Raw genomic sequence first — 21,040 nt, 5'->3', positions numbered from 1 at the left:
TTCTTATCTCGCCCCGTATCATTGAGGATGCGCTAGGACGTCCTCACACGTTCTTAGCACATCTCGGTTCGAATCCTTAAGACGTACAGGTCTGTCCTGTATGTAAAAAAAAAAAGTTAATGGGAGCGAGTCGAGGGGGAGTCTACATTTAATGGGAGGGAGTCGAGGGGGAGTCTACATTTAATGAACACAACACAAAAGATGCCGTGTAAAATACACCGGATGTTTTTGAAAAAAACGCTACTGTAGTTTTGCATCCCCAAACAGAAAACATTACAAAAACTAAATGTAATTTTAATCAAAAGACTATGAAAACTAAATCAAACTTTACTGTCAAAATTTACTCTGGCACACGGCCCTGCCGGGTATGGACTAGTTATAATAAACGTATTAAACATTACTAAGGGGGTACGAACAAGAGAGAAAAAACCAATAAAAGGCAGAGCATGTTCACATGTTTGATTGTCGGCAAATGTAATTAACCCTTCGCTAAACCCCACCCCAAAAGCAGTTGTCCAAAGCCAATCCAAATAGTTTAGCAAACGTTGCTATGCAGGTCAAGCTTCCGTCACCTCATAGCTGTCAGTGTTATTTTGCATGGCTGTGTTGTTGAACACATACATGGCTTAACGTCGCCAAAGTTACACGACTGACCCACCCAGGTGATGGCAATAATACTAATGACCGTAGTCTTACCGTGCACCGTGAAAAGTCTGGACGGTGGTTTGGATACTGTCATTGGATACCCATGTCATTTCCTCGTATTTGTAGTTGAAATAATGTCATGCACATTGGTCCAGTGCATAGCCTACTGCGTGCCTGGTTGACTAGATTTAGAAGACATTTCAATGCTCTTGCTACTGAAATGATGGATTATTTATGTGGAGAAATCCCGTCATTTAACATGCGTCTACATGGGTGAGAAGGACATCTTGCCCTGTCTCCTCACTGCTAACGTGCCAATTAGACGAGGACGGGTTGGGCAGGGACTTAGCGTTGCTAACGTTCCTATCGGACGAGGACGGGTTGGGCAGGGACTTGGTCGAAGGGCTAATTGGCAGAGGAGCCGTTTTTAATTCTTGCCTTTACCTCGTCTGCTGGGGTTCGTCCGCTGTTGGTTCAGCTAGGCAGATTCCTACAGGAGCTATTCTGACAAGAGCTGGACTTGAGCGCACAATGCATGCTGGGAGACAGATGCACACACACACACAGTGACTCACCCACACAGAGGGATAGAGTATATAGAGAGAAGGAGAGGGAGCCTGCACAGCGCTGCCCTCCAGGGGTCTGGCTGTGAAATGAGTTTCAGTTGAATCGCCGCCAGCGACAGCATCTGTTGATGTATTGTCGGACCTCAAGGGCAGAGCCCCCCCCCCCCCCCCCACCCACAAACACACACACAACCCCACCCTGCAACACTCCCCATCCATCACTCCCTCAAGCACTTCCACATACACACTCACTGCCCTTGGCTGTCTTTTCACACACACGTGGGTGCACACACATGCACACACACACACACACACGCCAGCTGACACAGTCCAAGGACTCTGAAGCGGCGCTGGAGTCTCGGTTGCGCAACGTTCTGGCCCCAAAGGCCCACAGAGATGTTTGCCTCTCATTCCCGTCCAATGTTTATGCAATCACACAAACATGCTGTCCTCCCATTCATAAATACACTGGCAGATATCACAATACATTAATTCCTGGAAACTTACCATCATTATTATTATTATTATTATTAGTGTGGTTGCCCAACGGGCATTGTGACACTTTTTTTTCCCCTCCGGAGTAATCGAATAATCAAATCGAACTTCCGCTGTGATTGGCCCGAGCTTTGCATAACGTTTGTAGCAGCTAATTGGCTGTTGTTGGTTAATGTAACCAATCTATGTTTTGCAATCGTTTATAACTGGTTGCCCTTTGGGCAAACAGACTATTCCGGAGTAATCTAACTTCTGCTGTGATTGGCCGAGCTTTGCATAACGTTTGTAGTAGGTAATTGGCTACTACAAACGCGGCGCGGGCGGCCAAGCACCTTTTTTTTTTCCAGTGACGGATTTCCTCTACGTGCTAACCCCCTTTTTGCTTTTCCCTGTGTGCGTCACACTGTCACTCAGCAATAATGTGAAACAGAACACAAAGATGAGTACAATTTCTCTCTCTCTCCCTCTCCCTCTCCCTCTCCCTCTCCATGTGCGCAGTGCTGCAAACTATGCAAAGTGTCCGTGACAAAATATAATATATATAGCATAATAAGCCTAATATATGTCCAGTCGCTTCCCATCTATCTGTGACTGTGAGCAACTCCTCACAGGCTCACACAAATAAACAACCACTCTCTTGTGCACGCCTGCAAGGCTGCAATCTCAGCAGCTGCTTGGGGTGAATGTATTTTTAATGAGATCGTTTAGCCGGACTAAACAATAAAATTGCGGGATGGTGCAGGACTAAATGGGACTTTCTTTGGTGCGGGCGGAAGCGGCGGACAGGCGGTCAGAAATAAAATCATTGCCGGCGTGGGCGGGATTGGTCTGAAATTCCAACGGGAGTGGGCGGGAACGGGATTAATAAATGACATGATGGGGATATCCCTAGTTACCACATGTGGCGAGTAATAATTTTTCAATGCCACAGAAAAAAATGACTGTGCCGAAATGTAATTCATAGCATACGTTAAATGTAAGTGGCTGATATAATGTCTTTTCATGTCCACATGTGAGACCTTTTAAGGAAACTATTTCCAGAGCACTAGTTGTTTCAAAGTAAGTGGCATCGTTTGGGAATTGGCACCTGACCAATTGGAACCATTGTTTTAACGCTGGATTCAGCTGCCATCTTGGTTTGTTTTTCCTTTTGCTCCACATGAAAGGGGTGATGTGTTCTAGAGGATGCTGCTAATGGCTCAGGAATGCAGCTATACTGTGAGCCTATAGTAGGACAACATGCACACTGTACATCATTTCCCAGATGTGCCACGTCATACGTGTGCTGACAGTAAATTGGGGTAACATTGAGGTTAAGGTGGAAAAGGGTAGTCACATTTCTCTTACTAAAGTAAAAGTACTGTAATGTAGATATAGTCGTCTCAGGCCTGACTCACATCTTTACAACAGACTTGATGTATGCTTTGTTGTATGAGATGTATAGTTGACGCAAGCTCGCAATGCATTTCCAATGGGAGTCACATGGTTTGACACAACATTTGTGTTGTATGAGGGGGAGGGGGGGCAGTCGAAACACATGCCGAAAGCCGTACAACACAAATGTTGTGTCAAACCATAGTGACTTCCATTGGAGATGCATTGGGGCAAGATGTATCACACCCTTTGTATACATCTAGCATGCATCAATGTTGTATGCTAGATCGAAAGGTGTGAGTCGGGCCTTGGTCTGTACGGTCTGTAGGGAATTCAAAAGTATTTGTATCAACGGAAATGAAAATGTACTTAAGGCACCGAAAGTCGAAAGTACTCATTATGCAAAATGCTAAATTATTCACATTTTAAATCGGTTTTAAAATGTGTAAGAGATATTTTGAGAATAACCGAAAAAGGTATACAGGTATACAGTTTTTTTGTACTAATAATAAATATAATCATAATCTGCAAAGTAACTTGTAACTAAAATTGTCAAATAAATGTAGTGGAGTAATAACAATATTTGCTAGTTATATTCTGTTCTGATTGTTTTTGCTTTGTTTGTTTTAAGATTCAGGGATATTTTAAGATTTTGTTTTAAGATTCAGAGATATTCTTTTAATATTTTAAGATTCAGGGATATTCTTTTATCATGTTTTAAGATACTAGAGCGGTGCCCGTTGGGCAGGGGCCCTGTCCAGACTCAGGCAGAGGCCTTTTTGTGGCGGTTCTGGACAACCGTGGGTCCGGCCGACTCGACACCGTCCACTGCACCCCCTGTGGTGGTGTGGAATACGCGAGTCGAATTTGAAGTCTGTGGGGCGAACGGTTCTCGAGTTACGCGGATTACACACGTACCGGTACATACAGACAGACAGAGAGACAGAGACTTGGTGCATTTATAGGCTGTAGATAGATGTTTTAAGATGCAGGGATATTGATTGGCGACCAGTTGAGTGTGTCTCTCGAATCTGTTGCGTTCACTTTCTGAACAATTCAGTGCAAATATATCAAAATCATTATATTGTAGAATATTGCAACATCAAAAAATCACACCCGTGTGAAGTGAGGGGTGCTCTAATCATCGTACATCATCCTACATCATCATCAAGAATGGTGGTCCCTTATTGGCCAAGGGTTCCCACCGACATACATATGCCGATTTACTCGGACACATAAAGACGTAAATTCTCTGTTCATTGTCAATGGCATTTTTAATGTTTGTTCAAACAACACAAACAGTGAAGCTGTATATAGAAGGGGCTGGCACCCCTCAACACACAGGCCTATTCCTGTACTTAAGGATTATGATGGTTGTTGATGGTTGTATTCATAATACAGGTTAGGTTATGGCAAGGGACAGGGATTTAGTTTTAATGGAATTAATCAAGGTTATGCAAATGTCCTTTCTCTCTGTGTGTGTGTGTGTGTGTGTGTGTGTGTGTGTGTGTGTGTGTGTGTGTGTGTGTGCGTGTGCGTGTGCGTGTGCGTGTGCGTGTGCGTGTGCGTGCGCGTGTGTGTGCGCACTTCAGCCTCTTCTTGGAGCAGGCCCAGCTGGAGTGTTCCTCAGAGGAGGCAGACATTCTGGGCCAGGGCGGCAGCGGAACCATCATCTACCGAGCTCGCTACAGGAGGCAGCCGGTGGCTGTCAAACGCTTCCACTTCAAGAGGTGTCGACAGCAGACCGTCCACAGTGACACAGGTACACAGGAAGGGAGGGACTAGTGGAGAGGTGATCCAGTAGAACTAAATGTTAGGGAGGGACTATAGTGGAGAAGTGATCCAGTAGAACTAAATGTTAGGGAGGGACTATAGTGGAGAAGTGATCCAGTAGAACTAAATGTTAGGGAGGTACTAGTGGAGAAGAGATCCAGTAGAACTAAATGTTAGGGAGGGACTAGTGGAGAAGAGATCCAGTAGAACTAAAAGACAGGTTTTCATAAGGGCAGCCCTGATGAAGACCGTATAGGACGAAACATGTCGGAAGTGAGACCTAATTTTCATGACAGGTTTTTGGTCTTGAACATGCAGGCGTCATGACTGAAATATCTAAAATAACACATCACACACACCCCAGGATAAAGTGTTTCTTGTGTCCTAAACATCACTAAAATAAGTTCTGGTTGCAAAAGGGGTGACGTGGCCCTTTTTAGGTTTATTGCTTGGAGGGAATCTCTCCACAGCACACCAAAAAAGCGCCCTTTTAACTTCCATTAGTTTTTGTTTTTCTAAGCGGCAGTGCTGTTAACGAGGCTTGCTTATAAATCTGGTATTATCAGCGCTATTATCGAGGCAGGTTATAAATCCGTCGCAGTGGGACAGGAGTCATGGTGGAGTTGTCGGACATCGCTAGGATCGAATGTGCGCTTTAGTTTTGATCTGTGTGTGCGTGTGTGTGTGTGCGTGTGTGTGTGTGTGTGTGCGTGCATGCGTCACTTACTGGTCACAGACAAGACCAGCACACTCCCCTCTCTGTCATTCTATGGCCAGAAGGGTGTAAAGAAGCTCCGCCCTGCCCTTAGAGCCTTTCATGCGTCCTTACACCAAACTAGAACAAAGTGATGTTATCAAAGCCATATTGGCAGCAGAATGTGGGTCGTTACTGAAAGCAACGGGGTCGCGGGACACAGGAATCCAAAACGTCAAAGCTTCCTTTTGTCAGGAGGGTGAGAGAAGCTCAGTGACGGTCACCCGCTGAAAAGAGCCTTCGCCCGGAAGTCAGGGGCTGGGCCACCTAGTAAACAATGCGTCCTGGGCGCCTTTTCAAGGCACGCCCATCCGCCGCGAGGATTCTATCTCCAGGCTGGCCTGGGAAACGCCTCAGGGCACCTGAGCCGTATAGACCTGTGCTAAATGATGTGGCCTGCCTGGGGTTATTGTCTGCTGGAAGTGATGCCTCCGTAGCCGATTCCCCCGATGAGCAGACACAGACGGATGGGTGCAAAGTTAACGTTTTGACCTGCGGGTGGCACTAGAGGCTATAGCTACGTAGGTCATGGGGTGGGGGGTGGGGGGTCTTATGTCATAGATTATCAAGTATTTTGAATCATGTTGTAGATTTTATGTATATTTTTTAAAAGAATATACTGCAATCATGTCTTCTGGAAATTATTTATATCTTATAATGTCTTTATTGTATGTTATATAGGTAGAGGCCTCGTATACGCCCCCCCCCCCCCCAGGGCTTCTTGCCTCCTCCTGGCACTTTCCCTTGTTTATTGTTTTGAACGTTTGAATGTATTGCTCTATGAAAATCAAATCAAATCACGTGGTCAGGGATCAACATCTGTGGAGCATGAATGTGAACGCTATATGTTCATGACGATCTGCCCATTAAGTCTTTGATATATGTAATGTAGAACTGGACAGTTTTTTACTACAGGAAAGGTCATGGGGTCAGCAAACTCAGTGGGGTGGGGGGGGGGGGGGGTCTTCCTTTCCTCCTGGGAACATGAAGGTTCACCGCACCACATGGAAATCTCACGTGTATAGATGTCAGGATGTCTTGTTTGGGAACCAAAGTGTTATCCTAAGATTTTAGTTTTAGTAATCTACAGTTCATTTTGTGCCTTGGATGGCGTTGTGAAGCCAATTAACATTGCAGGAGAAAAAGGTATTTTTGACCTGAATTCAGCTTGTGTTGTAACCTTCCCTTCCCTCCAACAGACACCATGGTGAAACACCTCCAGTCGGTGGACGCGTGTCGCTGCTTCTCAGAGTTCCGCCAGGAGGCCAGCATGCTGCACTCCCTGCATCACCCCTGCATCGTCCCGTTGGTGGGCATCAGCATCCACCCGCTCTGCTTTGCCCTGGAGCTGGCCCCCCTGGGGTCCCTCAACGCTGTCCTGGAGGACCACTACAAAGGTAACTAGCCCATTCTGACCTGAGATCAGATTCATCCGAGGTTTCCGCCGGACACACACTGGTCGGATGAACCCATTCTGACCTGAGATCAGATTCTAAAAAATGTCAGTCGATGTGAGTCGATTTTTCAAAAATAGCAGACCTACAAGCTCGTATCGCGCCACTCGGTGGCGCGATATGAGCTTGTAGATCTGCTATTTTTCAATAGATAAAGCATAACATGATGCTGACACCAAAATGGGTGCCCGGTCAGAATGGGCTAGAAAAAGTGCCCTTCTGGGCACAGGTCTCCACCAGGATAGGAATGTAGGACATTGCAGCTTGCCTTCATCTGGTGGTTGGATAAAAGGGCAACAAAAGTAAATGAACTTTGGAAGCCAATCTTAACCAATCAGGATGGAGTCTTGAGAAATCTGAAAGACCGGTTTCGTTGAATGGCTCTAGAGAGACTGTGTACCAATTTGCGTGATGTTTGGACAAAATCTGTAGGTGCACTGTGCAAAAACTTGTTTTGCACAAAGCGGCCTCCTGGTGGCGCTATAACAGGCCGTTCTGGAAAGTTTGGGGCAGAGGTTCATCGTTGGCATCCAGGGAGTGTGTGTGCAAAATTTGGCATCGACCGGGTTAACGGTGGCCGAGATTAGCTGCTCACGGACACACACACACACACACACACACGGACGGACGGACGGACGGACGGACGGAGTGCAAAACATACTCTCCCCCCATGCCTTCAGCCTGGTGGAGACAATGACTCTGTATTAATTATAGAACATCAAAATCAGACCTGGCTGTGTGTGGTGCAACAGCGCCCCCTGTTGGTACCCCCTAAACATACATACTGTACATAGGGACACAGGGACACAGTCAGGGACGGACAAAGCTGGGCATTTGGAGTGCCCTGCACCCTATGGTTACACCACTCAAAAATAAATAAATAAAACTCAGTCAGTAAAATGCAATACAACACGCTTTATATTACTACATAATCAATCTGAGAACCCGGCGTCAAAATATAAATGAAAAAAAGGCACCCTCTTTTCCATTTGACGTTAGTCAACACAGAAATAGGGAGACGTGCTTTTAAGTTCAAAGCACCGTCAGACTGGAACAACCTGCCCTTAATGTCACTTACAGTAGATCAATGTATTATTTGAACGCTTACAAGACTTCATATCTCCTTCATCTTACATCTACTGTAGCTGCTCCTGTTTCTGTTTTGTATTTATTAATGTATCTTATTTTATTTTAAGATGATCCTATATTGGCATCATGTTTGTTTATTTGATTGTTTTATGTCTTGTATTTTAATTGCATTGTTTTATTCAGGAGGGGAACCCCTTTTGGTGTTTTATCCCTTCTGGTAAGGGAACCTTTTTGGGGGTTCTTGTTGCTTTTGTACAGTGTATAGCAGGGTACCCCAATAGGCGGCCCGCGGGCCATTTGCGGCCCACAGTGGGCCCAGTAAGGGTCCCAGATATAAATGGCATTAAATGGGGGTCAGTAGCCTATGCATGTCAAACTGGGCATCCTTTTCAAATGGGGTCTTGCCCTGAAAATGAATTTTCAGGGCAAGACCTCGACCTCGCGCGTGCAGACTCGGCCCCCAGCCTGGTACGCTAGTCAAAATATGGCCCTTGAGGAAAATTAATTGGGGAACCCTGGTGTATAGTATACAATAGCAGTAGCAACACTTTTTTTGAATAAATGTTTGAATTTTCACCTGAGACTTTAGAAGGCGTTTTTAGAATTGGCCTCGGTCTTAAATGGATTACAATCTCTAAAGATGGTGTTTAATTGAATTGATGAAAAAAAATCATGGAGTTAGGTGGTTTCTTCCGGACAGAAACAAAAAACAAAACATAATTTATATAGTCAGAGCGCGGTGGTCTTATGAAGATTGATGTTTTAAATAGGAAAACTATTGGTGGAGAGGTTTGTCTAACCCATATTATGCTTAGCTCTGATTGGGACCATAGCAGTTTGGGGAGGGGCTTAGCTATAGGTCAATAAATAAATAAAAAACATGTCATGCTTTGGTGTATAGCTCTTCCCACTGATAGGCTCTGGGTCACATGCTCTCTGTTCTTCCCACTGATAGGCTTTGGGGTCACATGCTCTGTGTTCTTCCCACTGATAGGCTCTGGCTACATGCCTCTGGGTCACATGCTCACCTTCAAGGCAGCCTATCAGATCGCGGCTGGCCTGGCCTACCTGCACAGGAAGAGCATCATCTTCTGTGACCTGAAGTCTGACAACATCCTGGTGTGGTCGCTGGAGGTGTGTACCACTTTACCACTATGATGGAAAATGTACGTCGACTACCTTTTTTCACTGACGAAAACTAAAGAAAAACGAAAGGCCTTTGTGTGTGGAGTTTGCATGTTCTCCCCGTGTCCCCTAGGGTAGGTACCCTCACATGTTCTCCCAGTGTCCCCTAGGGTAGGTAGTAGGTACCCTCATATGTTCTCCCCGTGTCCCCTAGGGTAGGTACCCTCACATGTTCTCCCTGTGTCCCCTAGGGTAGGTACCCTCACATGTTCTCCCCGTGTCCCTATAGGGTAGATGCCATCACATGTTCTCCCTGTGTCCCCTAGGGTAGGTACCTTCACATGTTCTCCCCGTGTCCCCTAGCGTAGGTAGGTACCCTCACATGTTCTCCCTAGTGTCCCCTAGGGTAGGTACCCTCACATGTTCTTCCCGTGTCCCCTAGGGTAGGTACCCTCACAAAAAACATGCAGTAATACTGGTCTCTATACTGCCTCCCCCTGGTCAGCCGGGGCGTCTGATGGAGGGGAAAGGAACTGGTTGGAATAACGTTCCTTCCACGCACTACGTTCAACCGGGGAAACTCCCGCCCTGTCAGGTGATACGAAGCGGCATGGACTCCTCATGCAGTGAAGGAAGCATGGTTGCGCCCAGGATTATCTAGTGACTAGATCATTGACACTGAGGTTCTGCTCACTGATCCTGTGTTTGTGGGTTCTTTTCAGGTGGACGATCCGGTCAACATCAAGATGTCCGACTACGGCATCTCTCGCCAGTCCTTCCACGAGGGGGCGCTGGGCGTCGAGGGCACGCCGGGCTACCAGGCTCCCGAGATCCGGCCCGGCATCGTCTACGACGAGAAGGTACTTTCTGTCTGCAACTAGCCTAGCGCTCAGGCACACTAAAGAATGACCTAGCCTAGTGCTCATGCACACTAAAGAATGACCTAGCCTAGTGCTCAGGCACACTAAAGAATGACCTAGCCTAGTGCTCAGGCACACTAAAGAATGACCTAGCCTAGTGCTCAGGCACACTAAAGAATGACCTAGCCTAGTGCTCAGGCACACTAAAGAATGACCTAGTCTAGCGCTCAGGCACACTAACCTAACCTAGCACTCATGCACACTAAATAATGACCTAGCCTAGCACTCAGGCACACTAAAGAATGACCTAGTCTAGCGCTCAGGCACACTAACCTAACCTAGCGCTCATGCACACTAAATAATGACCTAGCCTAGCGCTCAGGCACACTAAAGAATGACCTAGCGCTCAGGCACACTAAAGAATGACCTAGCCTAGCGCTCATGCACACTAAAGAATGACCTAGCCTAGTGCTCAGGCACACTAAAGAATGACCTAGCCTATCGCTCATGCACACTAAAGAATGACCTAGCCGCCCAGGCGGTGGCGTAACCGTCTGGGCACCCGACTGGTAATCCAGTCGCAGTGTGCCGCGGGTTCGACTCCCGAGCCAGACACGGCCTTTACTGCATGTCATCCCCCCATCTCTCTCCCGTTTCCTGTCAGCCTACTGTCTGTCCCTTAAAAAAAACCAATAAAAGGCGTAAGCCGCAAAAAAATATCTTAAAAAAAAAGGAAAAAAGGAAAATTACCTAGCCTAGCGCTCAGGCACACTAAAGAATGCATGTGTGCCTTCATGTACTAAATATCTAACATTTATTGCATGTACAATACATATTTTGTTGCTATAATTGTATCATTGACTAGAAGCATCTAAAAGTCTAAAAATGTAGTATTTTTCAGCCGTGATGTGTCTGTATAGATTTATTGGAAGTAATTGGTCCTCTCTCGTGTGTTTAGTTTATCTCTCAGCCGATTCCACCTTCCTATGATTTTTCTTGTTGATTTGTATCGTCGGAAATCGCATGCTTTTACCACAATAACTGTAGGGGTGGGACGATATGGGTGGGTACCTCAAGATACGATATATATCGTGATATTAGGCCCTCGATAACGATATCACAATATTCTATATATATTGCGATATTTGCGATATAGCGATATATTGTATGAAACTTTATCAACGATATATCACGATATCTGCAGCTACAAAATACTTGGAACTGAAAAAACGCTAAGGGACACACACATAGCTGACTATAGTGGTTGCACCACTCAAACACTAAATGAATACACTCCCCCTTTGCCTCATAATACCTCACAAACACCACCAACTGACCATTATCACTGGTATCATCATAATGCCTCACAAACACCACCAACTGACCATTATCACTGGTGTCAGTGGACTCGTCCACTGCTGGGGAAATGCATTCTGCATTTTGTATTCCCACAAAGCTGTTTGGACAAATCACCATCCAATAATTCAGTACTTTAGGTTGCTGTGGAATGTGAGAGTGGGATTTGCTTTATTTTTGCTGTCATTTCCTCCTTTTCTAAACATGTTGTTCATCACTTCATTATGAACATTTCAAAAAAATAAAATAAATAAATATATATATATATATATATATATATATCGATATTTTAATAATCGATATATCGCTTATTTATCGCGGGAGGACGTATCAATATCGATATTTCAGCACACCCCTAAATAACTGTATAGGAATTATAGCTTTAGTTGCATTATTGTTGACAATGCCTGGGGCTTTGTGCTCGCATGCAGTGCAGGGATAACAGGACTGTAGTGATGCACTGCAGGGATTAGATAACTGCACCTCCAACGCGTCAGTGGCAGAGCGATGCACTGCAGAAGTGACACAGCATATTATTGTGACAAAAGCACATTAATGTCATTCTGCTTTATCTTTCTGTACATGTTATTTATTTTGAAAAAGAGAAATGTAGGAATGTGGAAACTGTTTGTGAGAATATTATTGTTCTGTGTGAAAGGTGAAGCACTGAGAAAACTGCTGCGCCTTTCTTCGTCCTTTTTTTCTCTTCAAACTTAACTACGGTGGCGGTGGTCTCGAAAACATAAGGAAAACTTTGACTGGAAAAGACTCGCTCACCGTATAGAAAAATAAGTAAAACTTGAGAAAAATATATTTTCTTTTATTTTATCATGCTGTGCTCATGGTGCTCTGTGCTCATGGTGCAATTAAAAAGCAAACGTTTGGGTCCTCAGACCTTCGTCAGTGCTATGGTTTTTCACAGACAAAGAACTTACTTTTAAACAACTCCAAAACAATACAGCTCAGGTGCTGAGAATTACTAATTGGTGACATCACCTGATTGTGGGCGTGGACATTACAGAAAGGATATACAAAATCACAGTTGTATAGGAAACAAGAATATTACATACATCACATGTTGACAGACTTATATAATCACTTTTAGAATATGACTTTTTACTTTATAGGTAGCACTGGAGGGAGAGATCTTCATTTAAGCCACCTGGATTGACAGACTTTAAATAAAAAGTCCATCTAGATTCAGTTTGGAGGAGTTTAGTGTCTAAATCACCCCCTCTTCTAGATGTCTTAATTTGATCAATGACTGTGTAGGACAGATCTGCTGTGGAGTGACCGGCTTCCATGAAGTGTCTGGCGACAGGAGATTTGATGTCCTTGCGTCTGATGGCACTCATGTGTTCTATGATGCGTGTGCGGACTGCCCTAGATGTTTTGCCTACGTAAAAACATTTACATGTGATCATGTAGACTACATTAAAGGAACTACAATTCACAAATTGTCCGATAGTGTATTGTTTGTTAGTAACTGCACTAGTAAATGTGTTCGTTTTCTTGGAGTTTTTACAGGCCACGCAATGTAGACAAGGGTAGAAGCCGGTGACTCCATCCAACCGCCCCGTGTGTTGCTGGGGGGGTATGTAGCAGTCTGCTTTCACCATATAGTCTCTGATGCTTTGAGATCTATAATGAGAGAAAAGAGGGTCAGTAAATACTTTAGCACCTTCAGGGTCAGCTGACAAAACATGCCAGTGTTTCTCTATGATGCTACGTATATCGTTGCTCAAAGGATTATAAGTGGTGATGCAGGCACATGAATGTTTCCTTTTGGTCTTTGCAACCTGGTTAGGATTATTCAATTTAGTTAAAGCAGAGTCAAGCCATTTTTTGGGGTACCCTCTATCAACAAAGTTTCTGTACATGATGTCTCTCTCTTTTTGAAAATCTGACTGACTGTTACAGATTTGTTTCAGTCTAAGGAATTGAGAATATGGTAAACCTTTCTTCAAAGCAGGGGGGTGTGCACTGGTGGCATGTAAAAGACTATTCTTGTCTGTGGGTTTGGTGTACAGAGTGGTGGACAATTTACCATCCTGAAAAAGTACACAGGTGTCTAGAAATGGAATTTCATGTTTGCTGAATTCCATGTTGAATTTAATGGTAGGTGCCAGATTGTTCAGGTAGGACACAAAACCATGAAGCTCTTCCTCAGTACCTTGCCAGATAAGGATAATGTCATCAATGTATCTCTTAAATAACAACATATTGTGGGCAAAAGGATTGTTGTGCCACTCTCCTGTTTCTGTAGCGTGAGGCAGCATGATGTACAAGTACACCCCCTGGACATGACGCTAGTACGTCGCAGGGACTTACCCCCAATCCAACCCTTGATGCCGAGTGCCAAGCAGGGAGGCAATGGGTCCCATTTATAGAGTCTCTGATATGACCCGGCCGTGGATCGAACCCCGACCTCCCAGTCCCAGGGCGGACACTCTAACCACAAGGCCACTGAACTTATGTTCAAGGACCCCCATGAATCTGAGAGTGTAACAAATGGAACTTTACGGCTCCATTTGGTTCCATTTGTTACACTTTCAGATTTAGGTCATTTAAGGCTAAAGCTGGGCTCTGGTACCTATACACTACTCATACAAAACCATAACGCACAGCATACAGAGCGGTGACCGCTGCAGAGGAAAGCCTGTTTGTTATGACAGTCATCTCGGTGGAGTCGATGTCCTATTATGTGTCGTGTCATCATGTCGCTGGTATAAACATCACTTCTTTATCTTCGAACAAACATGCCAGCCCGATCCTATCCCGGGTCGCCGTGTTGAATTTAATCACACTCAAGCATTCAACATTTTGTGTCAGAAATGGACGATAATGCATGTATACGTATATGTATGCCAGCTCCGTGAGGGGTTGTGTGTATGTATGTTGTGAGAGGAAGCGACATGGCCTCTTCCATATTCATGGCCCGCTAGATCAACGCGAGACTGATGACATATTGAAGCGCTGCCACAGCGTCAATGTAAACACAACCTAACGGGACTAAAACTCTGAATTATTATGGAGATCTCGGATTTCCGTCCCGCTGCTTTTCCGGGTTCATCGTTTCTGCTTGAGAGAGACCAGATCAAGGTAGGAGGAGGGAACCTGTGAACTCGGGGCGGCGGTGGCTCAGGGGCAGAGTGCCTGGATGGTAACCGTAAGGTTGCCAGTTCAAACCCGGGCTCCCCCAGAGTTACTGTCGAAGTGTCCTTGAGCAAGACACTGAACCCCTAATTGCTCCTGATGTGCTAGTTGGTGCCTTGCATGGTTTCCGCTGCCATCGGTGTATGAATGGGTGAATGTAATGCACAATCTCTGTAAAGCGCCTTGGATAAAGGCGCTATATAAATGCACCATTTACCATTTAACTCAATACTGCCTCAATCTGGTGGAGTCAGGATAGTGCAGCAGCGTGAGAGGGTCTGACGGGCGACCTTGGCCCTTTAGTTTCAACGTAAAAGGTGTTGCAGCAGAGTGAGAGGGTCTGACGAGCGACCTTGGCCTTTTAGTTTCAACGTAAAAGGTGTTGCAGCAGAGTGAGAGGGTCTGACGGGCGACCTTGGCCTTTTAGTTTCAACGTTAAAGGTGTTGCAGCAGAGTGAGAGGGTCTGACGGGCGACCTTGGCCTTTTAGTTTCAACGTGAAGGTGTTGCAGCAGAGTGAGAGGGTCTGACGAGCGACCTTGGCCTTTTAGTTTCAACGTAAAGGTGTTGCAGCAGAGTGAGAGGGTCTGACGGGCGACCTTGGCCTTTTAGTTTCAACGTAAAGGTGTTGCAGCAGAGTGAGAGGGTCTGACGGGCGACCTTGGCCCTTTAGTTTCAACGTAAAGGTGTTGCAGCAGAGTGAGAGGGTCTGACGGCGAGCGACCTTGGCCTTCGCTGTTTGTTTAGCTTGTCGTTCCGGAGGATTTATGGTCCGCTGGGCTTGACTGTTATGACTGGCTACTTCCTCTCAGCAGGCAGCGTGTTGCTCTACTGTCTGATTGGTACCACATGGACCCGGACACTTTAATGGGACGAAGAGGAAAAGGTGCGTGCGTGCGTGCGTGCACATAGATCCATGTTCTTGTGTGACTAAGTGTTGAAGAAAATTATGTTTTTAGTGTAGGGTTTGCTCCGATGCCAATACTGGTACCCTCATGTACTCATGTACTCGTGTATTCGTGTACTCGTGTACTCATGTACTCATGTATGCATTTATTCATGTACTCGCAGTCGCTACTTGGAAAATCCTGATACTCTGACCCAAAATATGAAGAATCGTTAGTCTTATTGTGGTAATTGTACATTACAGTATTATTACAGTACGAGGCATGTACAAGGAATAAAATTGGAGAACACACACACACACACACACACACACTACAATGAACACAGTGGAGCGCTCCCTACCCCACTCCCTGAGTACAATGCGTCGCACCGGCTTGGCTATTTTCAAATGGCTGAAATGCATATAGGACTGAAGTCTGTAATGTATGTATTGTTAAGTAGTAGTAGCTAGTAACTAAAGCTGTCAAATAAATACAGTGGAGTAAAAGTACAACATCTGGATCAGAGATGTATAGTGGAGTAAAAAGTATTGGCAATTGGAATTACTCAAGTAAAGTACAACTTTACCCAAAATTAAAGTGCAGTACTTAAGTAAATTTACTTATTTACTTCCCACGACTGGAGGAGGGCAGGTCTTACGTTCTTTACTGCCCCCCCCCCCCTGCCTCTGCGGGGAAGCATTTCAAAGGAGCACACACAGAGAATCTCCATAAGCCCTCTCACCCCTCACCACCACCTCTGTATATATATCCCTGAGAGTCCGCTGAGCTCTCTCCCCTGGCATTGATTAGACTTTGTGATGAGGTCTGGGTATTGTAATGTGATGCAGCGAGGGAACCTGGCTGAGCGAGAGAGATAGGGGGAGGGAGAGAGAGAGAGAGGGGTGGGGGTGGGGGGGCTTAGGGATTAGAGTTTCAGGAGGATGTGGTTATAAATGAAGAACGGACAGAGTGCACTTAACTGTGGTGTGAGAAGTCATACGGAAATGTATTTCTTTGACGTTTCCTTGATGGCGTCGTTAATGACAGATTTTTACACTTCATGGTTGGCATGTTGGAAATAGCGCTGCAATGTGTTGTGATCTTGTAGATCTGCTTTTTTCAGAGCACAACCAAACATAACATTACTTGACTTTTAGTTCTACTGGATCTCTTCTCCACTAGTCCCTGTCTGACATTTAGTTGTACTGGATCTCTTCTCCACTAGTCCCTCCCTGACATTTAGTTCTACTGGATCTCTTCTCCACTAGTCCCTCCCTGACATTTAGTTGTACTGGATCTCTTCTCCACTAGTCCCTCCCTGACATTTAGTTCTACTGGATCTCTTCTCCACTAGTCCCTCCCTAACATTTAGTTCTACTGGATCTCTTCTCCACTAGTCCCTCCCTAACATTTAGTTCTACTGGATCTCTTCTCCACTAGTCCCTCCCTAACATTTAGTTCTACTGGATCTCTTCTCCACTAGTCCCTGCCTGACATTCAGAAAACTGTCAGGATTTTATAAGTAATTTGTAGAATCTGGTTTTAGAGCTTAATGGGTTAAAATGGCAAATGGTGCTTTATATAGCCTTTATCCAAGGCGTAGATTGTGCATTACATTCACCCATTCACACACACATGCACACACCTTTACATAGATTGTGCATTACATTCACCCATTCACACACACACATTCACACACCTTTACACAGATTGTGCATTACATTCACCCATTCACACACACATTCACACACCTTTACATAGATTGTGCATTACATTCACCCATTCACACACACATTCACACACCTTTACATAGATTGTGCATTACATTCACCCATTCACACACACACATTCACACACCTTTACATAGACTGTGCATTACATTCACCCAGCCACACACACATTCACACACCTTTACATAGATTGTGCATTACATTCACCCATTCACACACACATTCACACACCTTTACATAGATTGTGCATTACATTCACCCATTCACACACACATTCACACACCTTTACACAGATTGTGCATTACATTCACCCATTCACACACACATTCACACACCTTTACATAGATTGTGCATTACATTCACCCATTCACACACACATTCACACACCTTTACATAGATTGTGCATTACATTCACCCATTCACACACACCTTCACACACCTTTACATAGATTGTGCATTACATTCACCCAGCCACACACACATTCACACACCGTTACATAGATTGTCCATTACATTCACCCATTCACACACATTCACACACCTTTACATAGATTGTGCATTACATTCACCCATTCACACACACATTCACACACCTTTACATAGACTGTGCATTACATTCACCCATTCACACACATTCACACACCTTTACATAGATTGTGCATTACATTCACCCATTCACACACACATTCACACACCTTTACATAGACTGTGCATTACATTCACCCATTCACACACACATTCACACACCTTTACATAGATTGTGCATTACATTCACCCATTCACACACACATTCACACACCTTTACATAGATTGTGCATTACATTCGCCCGTTCACACACACATGCACACACCTTTACATAGATTGTGCATTACATTCGCCCGTTCACACACACACATGCACACACCTTTACATAGATTGTGCATTACATTCGCCCGTTCACACACACATGCACACACCTTTACATAGATTGTGCATTACATTCACCCAGCCACACACACATTCATACACCGATGCCGGGGGAAACCATGCAAGGCACCAACCTGCACATCAGGAGCAATTAGGGGTTCAGACTCGAGGCTCAAGGACACTTTGACACTAACTCGGGGGAGCGTGGGTTCGAACTGGCAACCTTGCGGTTACCATCCGGTCACTCTACCCCTGAGCCACCGCCGCCCACAGTTTGTGTTCGTCATAGTTTTAGGTGATGAAATCAACCTTAACAGCCTTTCTTTCCTCGTTTCCCCTCAACCGACCAGGTGGACATGTTCTCCTACGGCATGGTGCTGTACGAGCTCCTGTCGGGCAGGAGGCCCGCCCTGGGCCACCACCAGCTGCAGATCGCCAAGAAGCTCTCCAAGGGCGTGCGACCTCCACTGGGCAGCCCCGAGGAGGTCCAGTTCCACTGCCTCCACAGCCTGCTGACCGCCTGCTGGGACACCAAGCCTGAGAAGGTCAGTAGAACCCACGAGAAGGTCAGTGTGGGAACCTCAGCATGAGAAGGCCAAGTAGAACCTCAGAGGAACCCACCGTGGTTCCATCAGTGGAGACGGTGACCGTCAGTGGTGGAAAAAGTACTCAAATGATTTTACTTAACCCATTCTGACCTGAGATCAGATTCACACGAGGTTTCCACTGGACACACGCTGGTCTGATGAACCCATTCTGACCTGAGATCAGATTCTAAAAATGTCAGTCGTTCTTCGATTTTTCAAAAAATAGCAGACCTACAAGCTCGTATCGCGCCACTCGGTGGCGCGATATGAGCTTGTAGATCTGCTATTTTTCAATAGCTAAAGCATAACATGATGCCGACACCAAAATGGGTGCCCGGTCGGTAAAAGTATCAGTACTGCAATGTAGATGTACTCCGTTACAAGTAAAAGTAAGTAAGTACAAAAGTGTTGGCATCAAAATGTGTACTCATTATGGAGAATGTCTCATTTCAATTTTGAAAATATTTCTACAAAACAATAGTAGATCTACAAGAAAATAGCTGGTCTACAAGCTTATAACAAACTATTTCTGCTATTTTGTATATTTGTTGGAAAGACAGAAATGTAACGTTCTTTGTATCTTAGTTATTCGTCATATCTGCCCTGATGTGATTTATGATCACGGAGCCTAAAAGGCAAACGGAAATACAAATTTCTACACGTTTCATTGTTCAATGCAAAAAAACACAATTCAATTATTAGTCACAATCATATTTTGTGTGACCATTAATCCTCATCTTAAATGCATATTTGTGACAGTCCTTATTGAAAGTTAGACTCTGGTCTGGTTCCGTGCTCACATGCTTTTTGAGTGGTGCAACCACTCCAAGGAACAGCAATGTCCGTGTGTCCGCCTATGTGACGTTAATGAGCACCAGTATGACTATTAGTACCAGTAGGGGGCGCTGTTCTGCCAGAAACAGAGAGAGAGATAGTGCTGCACTGTTGCCTGCTAATGAGAGAGAGAGAGAGAGAGAGAGAGAGAGGAGGGGGGGGGGGGGGGGGGGGGGGGGGAGAGGGGAGTTGCACCTCTCAGTTCACACGGTTGTGATTTTTAATTATTATACCACTTAGTTCTAATTGTGTGTGGTTCAAAACGTTTTTTGAACGTTGATTTGTGGAGATTATCTCGTGGAACAAAACGTGTTAATATCATAAGCGGTTGTTTTCTACAGAGCTTTATTGTCCTAATTTATCCCCCAGAAATCCCAATGCCCAAAGATTCCACTGTAAATCTTGCAGTGGTGGAGGGGGGAGGGTTGGCCTACAAACAGACCTTATCACTGGAACACCGTTCAGAGAAGCTTTGCACTGAGGAGAAGCTGTTTTCATGTCAAACATGTGTCTTATAAATGTTAAATATATGTTACATAAATGTTACATGAAAAAGCCAAATATGTCAATATTTGTCAGTCAAACATGACTAGGTGTGTGTGTGTGTGTGTGTGTGTGTGTGTGTGTGTGTGTGTGTGTATGTGTGTGTGTGTGTGTGTGTGTGTGTGTGTGCGTGCGCGTGCGTGCACGTGTCCGTCCGTCTATAGCGCCCGCTCGCCATGCACTGCATGCGTCAGATGCAGGAGCCCAGCTTTGCGTGTCTCCAGTACATGCTGCCCTGCGACACACACTCCCAGCTGTTCCTTTCACACCTACAGGGAGGCAGCGCCGTCTTCTGGGACGGAGAGAAGGACGGCAGGTCGGTGGGCTTTTAGAAAATGTTGGAATAGTTTTTAATTGATGAAAAGTTATCTCCTTCCATTAGGACAGATTGAAAATAACCTTTATATTTGATGTTTATCCAGCATCCATAATCTTGTGCAGAGTTTTTTACACAATAGATTTGGTGTAGATTGTGGTTAAACTATAGTGATATAAAAAAATATATATATGAAACTATGCATATATACTATATAGTGCTACGTCTACATAAAATGATATCTAAGTTACCTAAGTTGAGCCTTTGGCCTGCAAGGTCTTTGGGCTGGGGCAAGTACTACGGGCCAAGATGGAGACTGAGAAGAGTTTGGGACGTGTGCAGCATTGTCCCTGCGTTGGCCGATCTGAGTGCCGTGGGAGGGTTTGTAGGGTTCGATCAGACGTGCAAGATATGGGGGTGCCATGAATGCCAGCATCAGAGTTTTGTACTCTGTGTGGGCAGCGACCGGGAGCCAATGGAGGAAGTGGAGAAGGGGTAACCTGACGCTGCCAGATCCAAGAAGCTTGCTACACAAATTAGTTTCACAGCTTATTGGGATCTGGGATCGCGGAAGCAAATTCGATAAATAC

The 21,040-nt window shown here is 45.1% G+C and overlaps 1 protein-coding gene across 1 annotated transcript in view; it reads left to right on the top strand.

Annotated features, from left to right (window-relative positions):
• The window catches only part of lrrk1 (leucine-rich repeat kinase 1), a 126,876-nt gene that overhangs the window by 74,827 nt on the left and 31,009 nt on the right, over window positions 1–21,040 (top strand). The window contains exons 27-32 of the mRNA XM_083791897.1: window positions 4,673–4,842; window positions 6,807–7,004; window positions 9,145–9,284; window positions 9,998–10,135; window positions 18,521–18,715; window positions 20,299–20,450. Coding sequence (XP_083648023.1) covers window positions 4,673–4,842; window positions 6,807–7,004; window positions 9,145–9,284; window positions 9,998–10,135; window positions 18,521–18,715; window positions 20,299–20,450 — 993 coding nt within the window. The remainder of the gene's footprint in view (window positions 1–4,672; window positions 4,843–6,806; window positions 7,005–9,144; window positions 9,285–9,997; window positions 10,136–18,520; window positions 18,716–20,298; window positions 20,451–21,040) is intronic.

The sequence above is a fragment of the Protomyctophum parallelum genome (assembly GCF_964188405.1).
Source record: "Protomyctophum parallelum genome assembly, chromosome: 2".
NCBI lineage: Eukaryota > Metazoa > Chordata > Actinopteri > Myctophiformes > Myctophidae > Protomyctophum > Protomyctophum parallelum.
The sequence above is the reverse complement of the archived record's forward strand: the minus strand, read 5'-3'. Positions and strand labels throughout refer to the sequence as shown.